Source organism: Mercenaria mercenaria, chromosome 17 (assembly GCF_021730395.1).
Source record: "Mercenaria mercenaria strain notata chromosome 17, MADL_Memer_1, whole genome shotgun sequence".
Taxonomy (NCBI): Eukaryota; Metazoa; Mollusca; class Bivalvia; order Venerida; family Veneridae; genus Mercenaria; species Mercenaria mercenaria.
In genome coordinates, this window is record NC_069377.1 from 66971862 (window position 1) to 66986397 (window position 14536).

The window sequence follows — 14536 nt, forward strand, 5'->3', positions numbered from 1 at the left end:
GTAAAACAATTTGTCCTGAAAGAACAACTGAACAGACATGAAAGGGTTCAGCATTTACAAATTAACCCATTTACTTGTGAATGCTGTGGCAGAACTTTTTCAGCAAAGTGGAACATGAAAGCACACATGCGACAACATACAGGAGATACGCCGTATAAATGTTCCAAATGTGGCAAAGGCTTTGCTAATAATGTTGTTCGTAAATCCCATGAAGTTAAATGCAGTTATAACAATTAGATTTGAGCCGTGCCACGAGAAAACCAACATAGTGGGTTTGCGACCAGCAAGGATCCAGACCAGCCTGTGCATCCGCGCAGTCTGGTCAGGATCCATGCTGTTCGCTAATAGTTTCTCCAATTCCAGTAGGCTTTATAAGCGAACAGCATGGAGCCTGACCAGACTGCGCGGATGCGCAGGCTGGTCTGGATCCATGCTGGTCGCAAACCCACTATGTTGGTTTTCTCATGGCACGGCTCATTTGTGCATCAACGACAGCATTGTTCTTCAAAATGATCGTCTAAATTTAACCATGTGTTAACTTTAAAGCATACACTCTCGACTTATCGACTACTCATTTGAAAATACATATGTCTGATTGGACTATACGCAACATCAGCCTCTATCAATCCAGTAATTTAATCATTCCTTCTATCACCTGTTTGTTCAAATCTAAAACAGCCACAAAATGGCTCGAAAAGGAAAAATGAAAAAGTGGAATAATTCAAACATAACTAATACTACAACTATGGTGCATTATCATTACTACCTACTTTTATTCCCAGTTTGAAATCCATCTCTTGCACAGATTTTAAATTATGCTCCAGACAAACACACAAATTAATTTAATATATTGCTCTTACAAACAAATAACACTTTTCATTACCACATACTAATGCAAATGTACAAAGAAAGTATTATGTGCCGCTTCACAGCAGGTATTACTTTATGAAGTCATTACAATTTTGTAATCTTTGTTTATTATACACCATGTAAAACACTGAATGAGATCAAAATCTCCCTCATACAATATTCCCACTGTTCCATTTGACACAGGCAGACACTGAAATATATTCTTTAATACACACACACAAACAAAAATGCATGCAATTAAAGTACACACTGGGGGCTAGTAGAAAATTGAAAGCAAGAAGGAAAAGAAATGAAAATTTCATGTACATGGTAACATTAAACAAGAGGGCCATGATGGCCCTATATCGCTCACCTGTTATCATTGCACTTAAGGACAAGAAGGTCAAACAACAAAGGGAAGAAATTTAACCAAAAAGATAACAAAATTCTTACAAGGAACAGATATGTCAAAATACACCTAAAAGTTGGAGGTACCATCCATGTTGTACCACAGAAAAGTGGTCTTGGTATCTTCATTAGTTATGGAGATATACCCATTTTAATTTGAAAAAAGGGAGGTAATTTGACACAGAATCAGTCCATAGTTATCTACCCTGATTGTCTCAGTCCAACTAATGATAATAATGAAATTTCAAGTAAGTCCTATAAGTACTTACTGATATAAATCCATTTTAATTACAATCAGGGGAGGTAATCAGATATAAAATAACTCTGGAACCTAAGACTGGATCTGACAGATTCGTCATGGAATCCAAGATTTATTGTTGTTGAAGATATTTTGGAAGTTTGTATCAAATCAAACCATAAATGAAGTTTCTATATGGCTGCAAAAGCCAAAATAGCAAATTTTGGACCTTTAAAGGGCCATAACTCTGGAACCCATGCTGGAATCTGGCCAGTTCAAACAATGAACCAAGATCTTGTGGTGATACAAGTTTTGTGTAAGTCTGGTTAAAATCAAATCATAAATGAAGCTGCTATTGTGCAAACAAGTTCAAAATAGCTAATTTTGGCCTTTTCAGGGGCCATAACTCTGGAACCCATGATGGGATCTGGCCGGTTCAAACAAAGAACCGAGAACTTATGGTGAAACAAGTTTTGTGCAAGTTTGATTAAATTCAAATCATAAATGAAGCTGCTATTGTGCAGACAAGGTCAAAATAGCTAATTCTGGCCCTATCAGGGGCCATAACTCTGGAACCCATAAAGGAATCTGGCCAGTTCAAACAACGAACCAAGATCTTTTGGTGATACAAGTTGTGTGCAAGTTTGGTTAAAATCAAATCATAAATGAAGCTGCTATTGTGCAGACAAGGTCAAAATAGCTAATTTTGGCCCTTTCAGGGGCAATAACTCTGGAACCCATTAAGGGATCTGGTCTGTTCAAGAAAGGAACCGAGATCTTATGGTGACACAAGTTTTATGCAAGTTTGGTTAAAATCAAATCATAAATGAAGCTGCTATTGTGCAGACAAGGTCAAAATAGCTAATTTTGGCCCTTTCAGGAGCCATAACTCTGGAGCCCATAATGGGATCTGGCCAGTTCAAGAAAGGAACCAAGATCTTACGGTGATACAAGTTGTGTGCAAGTTTGGTTGAAATAAAATCATAAATGAAACCACTATCGTGCAGACACGAAATTGTGAACGGACGACGGACAAAGGGCGATCACAAAAGCTCACCCTGTCACTATGTGTCAGGTGAGCTAAAAAACAATTTAACTGAAAACTCAACATTTTTCTATAGTTCTCACAACTTACTAGCTTTCCAGCTATTAAAAATGAGTTATCAATGAATTATTTCAACAACAAAGTAAAACATCAGTAGTTCTAAGATCCTTTCTGATTCAGGCATGCATGTTAGTACATGTTGTTTTTACTGGGTTTTGTGCTATTTTTCTAATGTATGCTATATGCTGTTATGAAAAGTGACATTACATTTGACAACAAATATCATATATAACAATCCCTATATGTTTTATATATAGTGAATACCAGGGCTCCGGAAATTTTGATAACTCAATCGGTCCGAAACGAAAATCCTGATATCGGCACTACCCCACCCACCGCATTCTCAATATTACGCATTTTGTAAACCGTGACAGAGTAAAGAAATAAGCATGTCATTCATTAAATATGAGTTACCGGTCACCGCTAGTTACCATAAAATGAAGACAGTTATTCAGTGTTATGAGTGATCGTTACTTTGTTGAAATTTCGATGTTTTTCCGAGAAAATACTTGCAAGGATAAAATTGCCGAGGCACGTAACTAGTCTAAAAGCCAACGCACGTGACTTCGGTACCGTATATACGGCAGTTACTTTGTGATGTTTCCTCATTCTTTGATGGAATTCTATAAAATACAATGCGTCAAAGTGAATTACACGACATATATTCTCTGCTAAACAGCCTCAGTATTTTAAGAATACTCTGCCGCGGACCGAATGTGTCCGTTATGTGAACGCTGAGATCGAATTTCCGCATGCACCAAAAGATCACGTGGGTTGGCCACGGATATTTCATTTCACTTACGCGTTGTACTTCAGTAAGCAACTACATTTTATAAAGTTATATGTTCTCTTCTGATGTAAACAAAATTTCATTTTGAAACGTTTTTTAAAAGACCGATTTGATAAACAGCGCCACCCCGGTTTTCTTTATCATTCGTGTTTGCCAGTCCATTTTTTTCTTTTTCTTTTTTTGTACGGTCGGGTTGCAAAGACGATTTTCTGCACTTGTTTTAACTGGAGCCCCAAAAAATGAATCATGTAATTTTTTCTAATCAAGTAATTATAGAAATTATTTTTATCGGTTTTCCGTGTGATGTCTCATTAAATCAAAGACCTATAATGTACAAGTATAGCTCGTTGATTAAATGCAGTGACCATTTGTTTTTTACCTGTGATCAAACATAGCCTTTTGAAATAAGCTATCCGTCGGATTCTAAATAAATAAAGTGGATCCCCGTCAAAATGATTTGGATCCAGTCAGAAACAATTGGAAACCAGTCAAAAATGTTTAATACATTGCAGTCGGCTGTCTGCAAACATTAAAGGATGTGCCGCGCGAGCACTGATTGCGTCACGTGCTAATTATGGACCGATTATCAAAGTGACAATCAGACCGATTGACACATTTATCGATTATCTCAAGGTGCGACCAACAATTTCCTGCTTGACAGGTGGTCGTGTACTGAGATATCAGATCGAAATTTATACTTTTCTCCATTTTTACGGGACCGATTTTTTTCGTTTTTTCATTTCACGAATCGGTCTGAAAAGCCAAAAATCAGTCCAAAACTGACAAACCGGCAAATTTCCGAAGCCCTGGTGAATACAACTCCAACTCTATATACTGTGACAACAATTTGAACAGGCACAGTGACGCTACAGTTTATAACATGAAATCTGACACAGTGTGCCTCATTTGAATACATGAAACCATATATAGCGTACCTTTACTTTTGTAAGAACATTACACCAGCTTCGTTTATATTGGCGTAACAATTGGTTGAAGCTTGATCTTCGTACAGCAGATATCACACCTGGCTAAAATAATACACACATTGTCTAACCACTAGCTATCATAGCAACAAGTGCTGTAAATATCTATGATAAAGAAAAATTATGAACGGGATTGTTATGAACTAATCAACTTTTAGTAGAAAATCAAAATATGGAGGAGAAAAGAAAGTGATAGATAGGAATTTCTTAAGATATAACTTAAGCCAGGATTCTTTTTCATGGTAAACTTCTCCATGCACATTCATTGCAAACGATGCTTACAAATAACTCAAGACATTAATAAAGAAGAGCTGTTTATAAAACATCTATACCCTTTCCCATCCATGGTAGCCTGTCTTTGGTAAGAGAGTGCATCATTTTCAGTCTTAAAATAAGCTGTGACCTTGACTTTTAACTCAGACTTAATGTCCCAAAAATGCTAATAAGAGACATCTAATAATCATAAACAATCATGATATGAAGGTCTGCTAAAGATCTTAAAGCATTTTTAGTCTCAAGGTCACTGTGACCTTGACCTTTCATGTCCTGATACTTAAATCTATTGAGGTCATCTACTGACCATGGACATATATACTCTTACACTTGATGGCCATATGCCAAAACATTCTTAAGCAATTAATTAAAAACTATTTCAGTCAAAAGGTCAGTGACCTTGACCTTTGACCTAGAGATCCAAAAAACCAATACAGCTCATCTTAAGTCTACAGGCAATCATTCTATGAAGATTGATTGTTCTAGGTCAAAACTTTCTCTGACTTGCCGATACCCAAAACATTAGACACAAGGTAATGACCACAGGCAATATCATGAAGTTTGACCTTTGTATGCTCAAGCATTCTCCAGTTATTGACTAGAAACCATTTTCAGTCTCAAGGTCACTTTAATCTTGACCTTAACCTACCTATTGTTCCTGAAAATGATATGTGTCATCAAATGTCCACAAACAATCCTCAAATGAAGTTTGACTTACAGTATGTCAAAGCACTCTTGTTACTGACTGGAAACCAAATTGTTTACTTAATGACAGATAGACCAACCTGTCAACATGAGCAAAAAATATATACCCTCTTCTATCGGAAGGGTAAGTTTGCAGAAGCATTATAAGAACACTTTGACTAGCGAATGGATTGATAAGAAGATTATTTCCTGAAACACTCTGTAGAAGGCCATTAATGAAACATAATTTTAGCTGAGCTTAAGTTATAAACTTCCTCAAAGGTAAGTTTTAGGGAAAGAAATCAAATGATCAAATGTTAACATGTTATCTCAGATAACAGATAAGGCTGTCATGCATATGAACCACTCTTAACAAAACATATTCTGACAAGGGCAAAATTTTAAAGTAAACAAAATCTAGACATCAACGATTGAGATTTCAATAAATGTATGTATACATGCTTGCACAGTATATCTATAAACCTTTTAAGAAACATTTGCTAAAATTATATGATAAACTAGAGCTGCTTTTGAGAAAAGCGCATGTCTCCCACAACTGCCTAATCATCTGAATAGTAGTATAAGATTGGATGAGAAATGTTCGAGCGTAAACCCTACTCCCTATACACTCTTAATTCCAAATCAGACTGTCAGTGCTTTGATTATCAAAAACAACCCAATCAGACTTTCAGTGCTTTGATACAACCCAATCAGACTTTCAGTGCTTTGATTATCAAAAAATAATGTTTCAAGGGCCATAATTCCAAAGTGCCTTGGCCGATTTGGCTACTTATTGAACTTGGCTGAGGACTTATTGGCAAACACATTTTGTTTAAGTCTGGTGAAGATCGGATGAGAAATGTTCGACTTGGAGTGCGGACAAGATTTGTGACAGACGGACAGACAGACAGGAGTAAATCAATATGTCTACCACCACACAGTGGTGTGGGAGACATAACTTTCTAAATGGACACAGACCACATACTTAGGTGTGCTGATGATTTATGAACATGTTGGTCTAAATCTCAGTAAAATTTTAGTTTCCTTGATTTTTTTTGCCATACACTTACTGAAATATTTAACAAAAATCCTATGTAGACACTTAAAGTACAAAATCTTAACCAGTCACAAATGTCTGTGCGATTACATGTATAACATTTGTCTAAGATTATCAAATAGAACTTGATGCTACAGTGAGTATTTTGAATTCTTTTTCCTAAAAAATTCTTTAGAAATTTTAAGTGGAAAATTGCCATATTGCTAATTTATATGGTTCAATGGTTGAGCAATCTGTTTTATTATGAAACCAACCAAAAAAAAAAACACAGTGAAGTTTTAACAGCAGAAAGGCTATTACGAATTTCAAATCAATGACAACCCTATCATGCTACGTGTTAAGATTACAAGAAAAATAAACTTGTCAGCAGATCAGAGACTAGCAGAAACACACAGGAAGACCAGGGGATCTAGCAAACATCAACATTGAAACTAGTACCTTACAAATTGTGTTTACATTACACCAATAATTTTTGTATTTTTGAAGCAAGTGAGATTCAGATTTAGTGACAGCAAGCACCAGTCCTGGCTACATTGAGGGAGAAAAAATACACAATATTTATAATTCTACAACATCCGACAATATAAGCAATGTATAAGTGTATAAATGGAAATGTTTGCGAATTTCCTGAATTTAAGAAAGTCACAAAAATATCAGCCAGCGTAAATTTCAATGTTCATCAGGACACTTTATAGTCAAGTAAAAATAAACAAACTTAGTTTTGGCTATTCGCAAACACTTTCACTTATAAATCGGCCATAATTGCCAATTTGCATACTTTTTGACATGCGTACATTATCCATATTATACAGTAATATAATAATCTTACTGAAATTCGGAATTTTATTTCTTATCCATAAGTCAACATAGACCACATTTCGTGGTTATAGAGCTTGTTTGGAGGCCAGTCTCTATATGCATCATTGCTTTTATTCAATTTCAGATTTTAATTCTGAATGCTGGCATTGTTGTAGATTTTTATGATAAATTAAAAATTTGTTATTCATAAAACAGAAATATGGCTCACATTTTTTGGAACATTTATGTATAGTTTTAAGTCATACAAAAGCATCTTTATTTACATGAAATTCAATTCTAATTCAAAGTTTGATAGAAATTTGTGAAATTATTTGCAAAACAGTAACTTTAAAATCTTGCACTATGAAATGAAATATTGACCACCATGCTGATGTTTCTTTGAACGTGGATGATGATAATGACCTCAGGTGTCACAGCTGTTCTAATTATTCTCTGAATATTTTTAATTATCATAATTATAGTTCATTAATATTTTTTAAAAGAAAAAATGTTGAATCTTGAACTGCAGAATGCATTATAAAAAATACCTCAAAAATCCTCAAGAAAGCTTTGATAGCTCCTTCTGCCTCGTCCACTGGAGTCTGACCCATCTGAAGAACAAATTGTTACAGATATAAAAGAACTGCTGTTTTACATTTTTAATACTTGTATATTGCATAATTCATACATTAAATCTGCTTGCAAAGGAAAAACAGCAAGTCAGAACAAGTACCGTAAATATCTAAAATGGTGGAACTCTTTTCATGAGCACAAATGGACAGTTGATATTTCCTGTATATCTGTCATTGCAGAGGAACTTGTATGAGTTTTTGATGTATGTTACCAGGCAGAAAAAGTTAGAACTTCTTTTTACTATTAAAGATTGGAAGTTTCTGGGTAAAAAATCCACATACGCTGTTTCTGAGAGAAAGATCTGCGCTACACTGTACAAGAGCCTCTACAACATCTGCTCTACCCTTTCTTACTGCCAGATGTAATGCTGTATCACCATCCTATAATACAATAATTAACTCAGAAACCATATCATATTGATTTCATAAACACATTGAATTCCGCTTAATAGAGAAAAAAAATTTCACAAATACATATTTTGACAATTTCATGGATTATTGCAAACTTGAAATACATAAAAACAAGTGACACCTGAAATAACAAAGATTTAACAGTATATATTCATATCATGTTTATAAAGTGCTTTGTTACCGGTAACCCATATGTGCGATTCCTCCAGAAGACTGTTAGTAATGTTAGTAGGAGGATTGTGCAAGATACAGAAGACGCTCCAATTCCAGAAGCTTCCCTTGTTCTTTAGCGTGCCAGGTGTAAAGCACCCATACATGGGACTCTCATCCCAATTTTAGTAATATTTAATTGGAGGAGCAAGGGCTCGAACTCACTACCCCTGGTTTCGTAGTCAAACAGTGTTACCACTGGACCACTGCGTAAACTCTGTTACCTTTTAAGCACTATGTTCAGAATGCACATTGGTGATACATTTCTGAATATTAAAGCAGTATGTACACATGGTCTTTTGTTGTGTCAGGCCCTTCCCCAGCCGCATAAGGCGCTGCGCTACCGCGGCGCTTAAACACGAAATACAGCTTACCGCAGCGCTTAATTATCCTGCGCGGTGCCTCAATTATTAGCGCAGCATCTTAAATCAGTAAGCGATTTCATCCCTGTGAGATACCTCAGGTAAATATCGATCGGTGAAGTTTATGAATACACAGTGTAGCTAGCTGTTTACCGTGTACTGATAAGGGTTTAAAGACGACACGTGTTGATGAAAGTCTGTGTTTTCACAAGTTTGCGGTTAATTGGAGCAGGAGTGATTGGATTATAATTAGTTAAAGATTATAATTAGTCTATGCAACGAAATGGGATAACAGTTGGTGACGGCTGCATGGGTAAGTTAATTGTTATCGAGTATTAATTAGCAGAGAAAGGCAACTGTATCAAAATGACCAGTGATTCTTTGACTGAAGTTTGAAATCATTGTTCCGGATGAACTGAAGCAAACTTTTTTGATGATGTTTAATTACCATTGTTTAAGATGCTATTAATTTCTAAATATTAAATTTTATCTACTATGATATTTTTTGTTTCTCTTTGCTTTTGTATCTCTCGAAGTAAACATGAAAAGACCAAATGATACAAGTTTCAGTGGAATAACAAAATTTAGGGCAGGTTACCTAAGGCTAACCATCGTTCCTGGGAAAGACCAGTTCCAAATAAGCAACTGCCTACTTTCTCATGTAAAGAACCGGGCTAGTCGATAAAAGGGATGAATGAATTCTCTTCTGCTGTATTTCAAGGAAGTCAATATTACCATTGATTTATTTATTTACTTACTATATTTACAGCATCATGTATGGTCCAAAGAATTTTAGAAGAAAAAAAAACAAGAAACTTATCAACAACAAAAAAGTTATGATTCATTTTGTCAAGTCATTGAAACATGTCATTGAAACTTATGTTTCATTTCAGGCTCTTTCATCACTCTTCTCCCTTGAAGAAGACCGGGGGGTTATTGAATGGGCACAGGCGAAAGCCACCCTTACCACAGATGAACACTTTGAGCACCATGGAGTGGATTGTTGGTAATCTGTCCGAGTCTCACCCAAACCTGAGCAAAGTCGCTATAGTGGGACTGCTTCTACCAACCTCCACAGCTGGTGTGTATACATGTTCTTTCTGAAACTTGCTGCTTGCAGTAAAATACATAGTTAAACTTAAAATACAGAACCTGCTTCTGTGTGTAAAAAAGCTGCAATGGTGTTGTTGACACCCACAAATATTTAACAGAAATACTGTTGCAATTCATTGTGCAGAAGAACACAAGATAAATGTCAAATCTTAGGAAATTTTACAATATAAATCCATCCTTGGTTATCCTTGCTCTGGGAAAATAACAAATACTTTTTTTTTGTACTTTCAGATTGTGAGAGAGGTTTCAGCAGTTGAATGTGAAGACCACCCACCATTCACCAGTGAGCATGAAAGTGCTTAATGCCTTACTCATGGTGTCCATGCAGGGACAAAAATTGAATGACTTTAATTTCAGTGGTGCAGTAAAGGAATGGCACAGAGCCAAGACAGACACTTACCGGTATATGAAAACAAAAATGCCTATGTGTTGTTAGTGTTAGTACAAAAGAAGTGGAAGGACATAGGTATTGTTCGAAAATACATATAAAAGAAGTGGACATCTGTGTAGTGTATATGATATATTGATGGTTATATGATTATGTAAAAATGTAGAAGTAATGAAATACATGTTGTTGTGTTTTGTTTTGCATATGGCATACTTAAAAAAGCACCATTTGGGTTCGATTTTTAAAAAAAAATGAACACGGGAGGGGATACCCCTCCCGCACCCACCCCTTATCCCGCCACGCAAACTTTACCCCAGCGCCTTAAAAAATTTCTGGGGAAGGGCCTGTGTGTGTCTTCCACGAAATCAGAAACTTTCACAAACTAATCAACTATAGCTATTTTCATATCTGAAAATTCCTTGAATGCCACCAACAGAACAGAAATCACACTCAATTGTCTGAAAAATGTGTTGAAGTCATACTGATAAATATCTCAACTAATTATGAACTGTTTAATTAATTAGTGGTTAATAAAATATTCACCTTTAATATAATTTAATATCAATAAAATATTTGTCTTTTGTAAGATATTCATTCTTATTGTTATATAATATTTTGTCTTTAACTTACTGTGTTCTGCACATTGACACGTACTCCATGATTAGCAAAAACATACATATACACACGTGGCTTGTCAATATACTTGTGTAACAGTGTCCCTTGTTTCTGAAATATAAATAAAAATGATAACCACATGGACAATGGAAGCGTGTCAAAAAATTTGTTTACTGCTGATTTCAGAACTTTTGCGATCTAGATATTCGCGTATCCCCAAAAACTGAAGTGCAAAAGCCAAATCTGTTTATCATTACTTGACTGTAATGACATGTCTTGGTGAATGTGGAAATTTAGGCTGGCTGATATTTTCATAAATTTTTTTGAATTTGCTAAATTTGTGAATATTTCCACGTTGCAAACTTTTCAACTTATAATTTTGAGCCGTGCCACGGGAAAACCAACATAGTGGGTATGCGACCAGCATGGATCCAGACCAGCCTGCGCATCCGCGCAGTCTGGTCAGGATCCATGCTGTTCGCTAATAGTTTCTCCAATTCCAATAGGCTTTAAAAGCGAACAGCATGGAGCCTGACCAGACTGCACGGATGCGCAGGCTGGTCTGGATCCATGCTGGTCGCAAACCCACTATGTTGGTTTTCTCATGGCACGGCTCAATTATACAGTGTCCACATTGATGTTATATCAATTTTGTTTGTTTCAGGGTTAGATTGAAGTATGATCTAGCAACAAGAATAAACTGAAGATACAATGTTCACAGGTGCAAGAACTTAGTTAGAACAAAAACAGAACTCTCTGAAGTCAATAGCCAGGTAAAAACAAGAATCAAAAACTGAGAGAGATCGAGAGTACGATTCAAAACGAGTCAGATCATTTCAAGAGTCTTGATTTTCTGAATTCATCCGGCTTCGCATGTTTCAGCATGGCATTTTTGTTACACTGAATCTGTTGAAGGTTCCCCAGCCTTGCGGATGTGACTTCAGCCATGTATACAGGCAAAAGTGTTGATAGCTTTTTTATGCCACAATTACAGTAATACACTGTATTATGTTTGCTTTTTGTTTCTACCTGTAGATCATAAAAACACTCGCCCGAAATAAAAAAATATTGGCAGTTTAATGCAGGTTTTAATTTTGAAAATCTGGACAAGTGAATTTTGACTGCGGGTAAGTGGACGTTTATGTCTGAATTGTCCGGACAAGTGAAAAATATTGGGATTTCCACACCCCTGAGATGGCTATAATTTTCTTGTTTATGGATAAAAACCATTGATCTGACCATTCATTTTCTTAGTTACATCATTTCCCATGCAATGAGTATTGTTTCAGTTCAAAATTCTGGAAAATAATGTAGAATACAATTGCGTCTAGTTTTACGAATAATTTGATTCGCTTTCACAGTTCTCACGAAAATTTCACAAGTACCTGAAGTAGGCAGAGCTTAAATTATGCTGTTCTGGCACCTTGCAAATTATTGTGGTAATTAGCGAGAGGGGATCCCAAAATCGGGCAGCTTGATTTTCGCTTCATTATGGATGAACAATGTGTTAAACTGTCAGATGTTTTACGTGTGAATTGTACCCGCAGACTTTTAAAACTTGCATGCAAATGACTTTTTATGCATGAATTTCGCAGATTTTAGCATGAAACAATAATCTAGTTTTGAAAGAAATACCTTTGTTAAATATTTTGCTCCATATTTTTCAACTAGTTCTAAGGCCTCATCTGCATGTGATTTTTCTTTCTTCTCTGGTACAAATCTGTTATGATCATCCTGTTTGAAAGTGAATAAATAGTTGATTTGGTTTATACTTACTGTTTGGAATTTCACTTCAAAATGATACTCCATACAAGAAACATTTTTAAAGCACTGAATTTTACTTCTTTCATTGTATAGGACAGGCCTCAAGGTTTATGTCAAAGTTTTCAAAATGGAAAAATAGCTTTCATTTGTTTGTAGAGTAAACAAGCTGGCCATGAAGGCCCTGTATCGCTCACCTGACCTATTGACCTAAAGATCATCAAGATAACATTCTGACCAAGTTTTATTAAGATATGATCATAAATGTGGCCTCTAAAGTGTTAACTAGCTTTTCCTTTGATTTGACCCAGTGACCTAGTTTTTGACCCCACATGACCCAGATTAGAACTTGACCTAAAGATCATCAAGATTAACATTCTGACCAAGTTTCATGAAGATACAGTCATAAATGTGGCCTCTAGAGTGTTAACAAGCTTTTCCTTTGATCTGACCTAGTGACCTAATTTTTGACCCAACTGACCCAGATTTAAACTTGACCTATAGATCATCAAGATTAACATTCTGACCAAGTTTCATTAAGATATGGTCATAAATGTCATAAATGTAGCCTCTACAGTATCAACTAGCTTTTCCTTTGATTTGACCCGGTGACCTAGTTTTTTACCCTACATAATCAAAATTCTAACTGGACCTTGAGATCATCAAGATTAACATTCTGACCAAGTTTCATGAAGATACAGTCATAAATGTGGCCTCTACAGTGTTAACAAGCTTCTCATTTGATTTGACCTGGTGACCTAGTTTTTGACCCCAGATGACCCAATATCAAATTCGTTCAAGATTTTACTAAGGGTAACATTCTGACCAAGTTTCATTAAGATTGCGCAAAAATTATGACCTCTAGAGTGTTAACAAGCTTTTCCTTTGATTTGATCTGGTGACCTAGGTTTTGACCCATAATGACCCAATATCAAACTTGTCCAAGATTTTATTAAGGGTAACATTCTGACCAAGTTTTGTTAAGATTGGGCCAAAATTGTGACCTCTAAAGTGTTAACAAGCTTTTCCTTTGATCTGACCTGGTGACCTAGTTTTTGACCCTAGATGACCCAATATCGAACTCGTCCAAGATTTTATTGAGGGTAACATTCTGACAAAAGTTTCATTCATACTGGGCCAAAATTGTGACCTCTAGAGTGTTAACAGTCAAATTGTTGACAACGACGGACACAGCGCAATCACAAAAGCTCACCTTGGGCACTTCGTGCTCAGGTGAGCTAAAAACCAGACAATTCATTGAATTGTATAAAAATACTCCATCTGTAAAAGAACACTATATACTGTGTCAGTCATGTAGCACAAATTTTGTACATAAATTTGTTTTGTAAATATGGAGGAAAACGGCTAAATTCAACCTAAACTTAAATACAGAGAATAACAGATTACTTTCTTTATCCAACAAATCTAAGAAAAGTTTATCTAGGCATACCTTATCATAGATAGGTCTGGTTTGTTTTGGAGGTGGTGTGTGTGGCATATATTTGTCAACTACTGGTTCTGATATCCCCTCTCCTGGTTTACTTCTTCCTTCCCTGATAGCATCAATTCTTAGTTTGAGTACCTCCATTCCTCGATTCTCTGCATTCTTAACACAGTCATACTGCCGAGGACACTTGTCAGGGCCATGGTCTTTACGACACCATTCATCACATACAGCTCCCTCCTCCTGCAACATCCGCAATATAAAGTAACTGTACACTTTCTTAACACCTTTGATGCATGAAGGATGACTATAAGAATATACTATTTTTTCAAGAAATTAGAAAGTAACAAAACCCAATCATTTTACTTATCCTGTGCATCTGGTCATAATTTTATAGGTTATAATTCAGCTGTGT

The 14536-nt window shown here is 35.8% G+C and overlaps 1 protein-coding gene and 1 long non-coding RNA gene across 6 annotated transcripts in view; one reads left to right on the forward strand and one right to left on the reverse strand.

Moving 5' to 3' along the window:
* Positions 1 to 14536, reverse strand: part of LOC123536065 (uncharacterized) — a 69587-nt gene that overhangs the window by 21418 nt on the left and 33633 nt on the right. For 4 of the 5 annotated variants that reach the window (XM_045318862.2, XM_045318858.2, XM_045318861.2 and 1 more), the window contains exons 5-10: positions 14128 to 14364; positions 12552 to 12650; positions 10932 to 11027; positions 8100 to 8198; positions 7734 to 7796; positions 4326 to 4418 (exon numbers count right to left, since the gene is read on the reverse strand). In XM_045318862.2, coding sequence (XP_045174797.1) covers positions 4326 to 4418; positions 7734 to 7796; positions 8100 to 8198; positions 10932 to 11027; positions 12552 to 12650; positions 14128 to 14364 — 687 coding nt within the window. Of the gene's footprint in view, positions 1 to 4325; positions 4419 to 6825; positions 6916 to 7733; positions 7797 to 8099; positions 8199 to 10931; positions 11028 to 12551; positions 12651 to 14127; positions 14365 to 14536 lie in introns of all 5 variants that reach the window. The other variant, XM_045318860.2, reaches the window with a different exon arrangement.
* LOC123536067 (uncharacterized) lies at positions 8928 to 10480 on the forward strand. Its single transcript, XR_006683262.2, has 3 exons — positions 8928 to 9113; positions 9694 to 9881; positions 10145 to 10480. It is a non-coding gene; the product is annotated as an uncharacterized LOC123536067 (long non-coding RNA).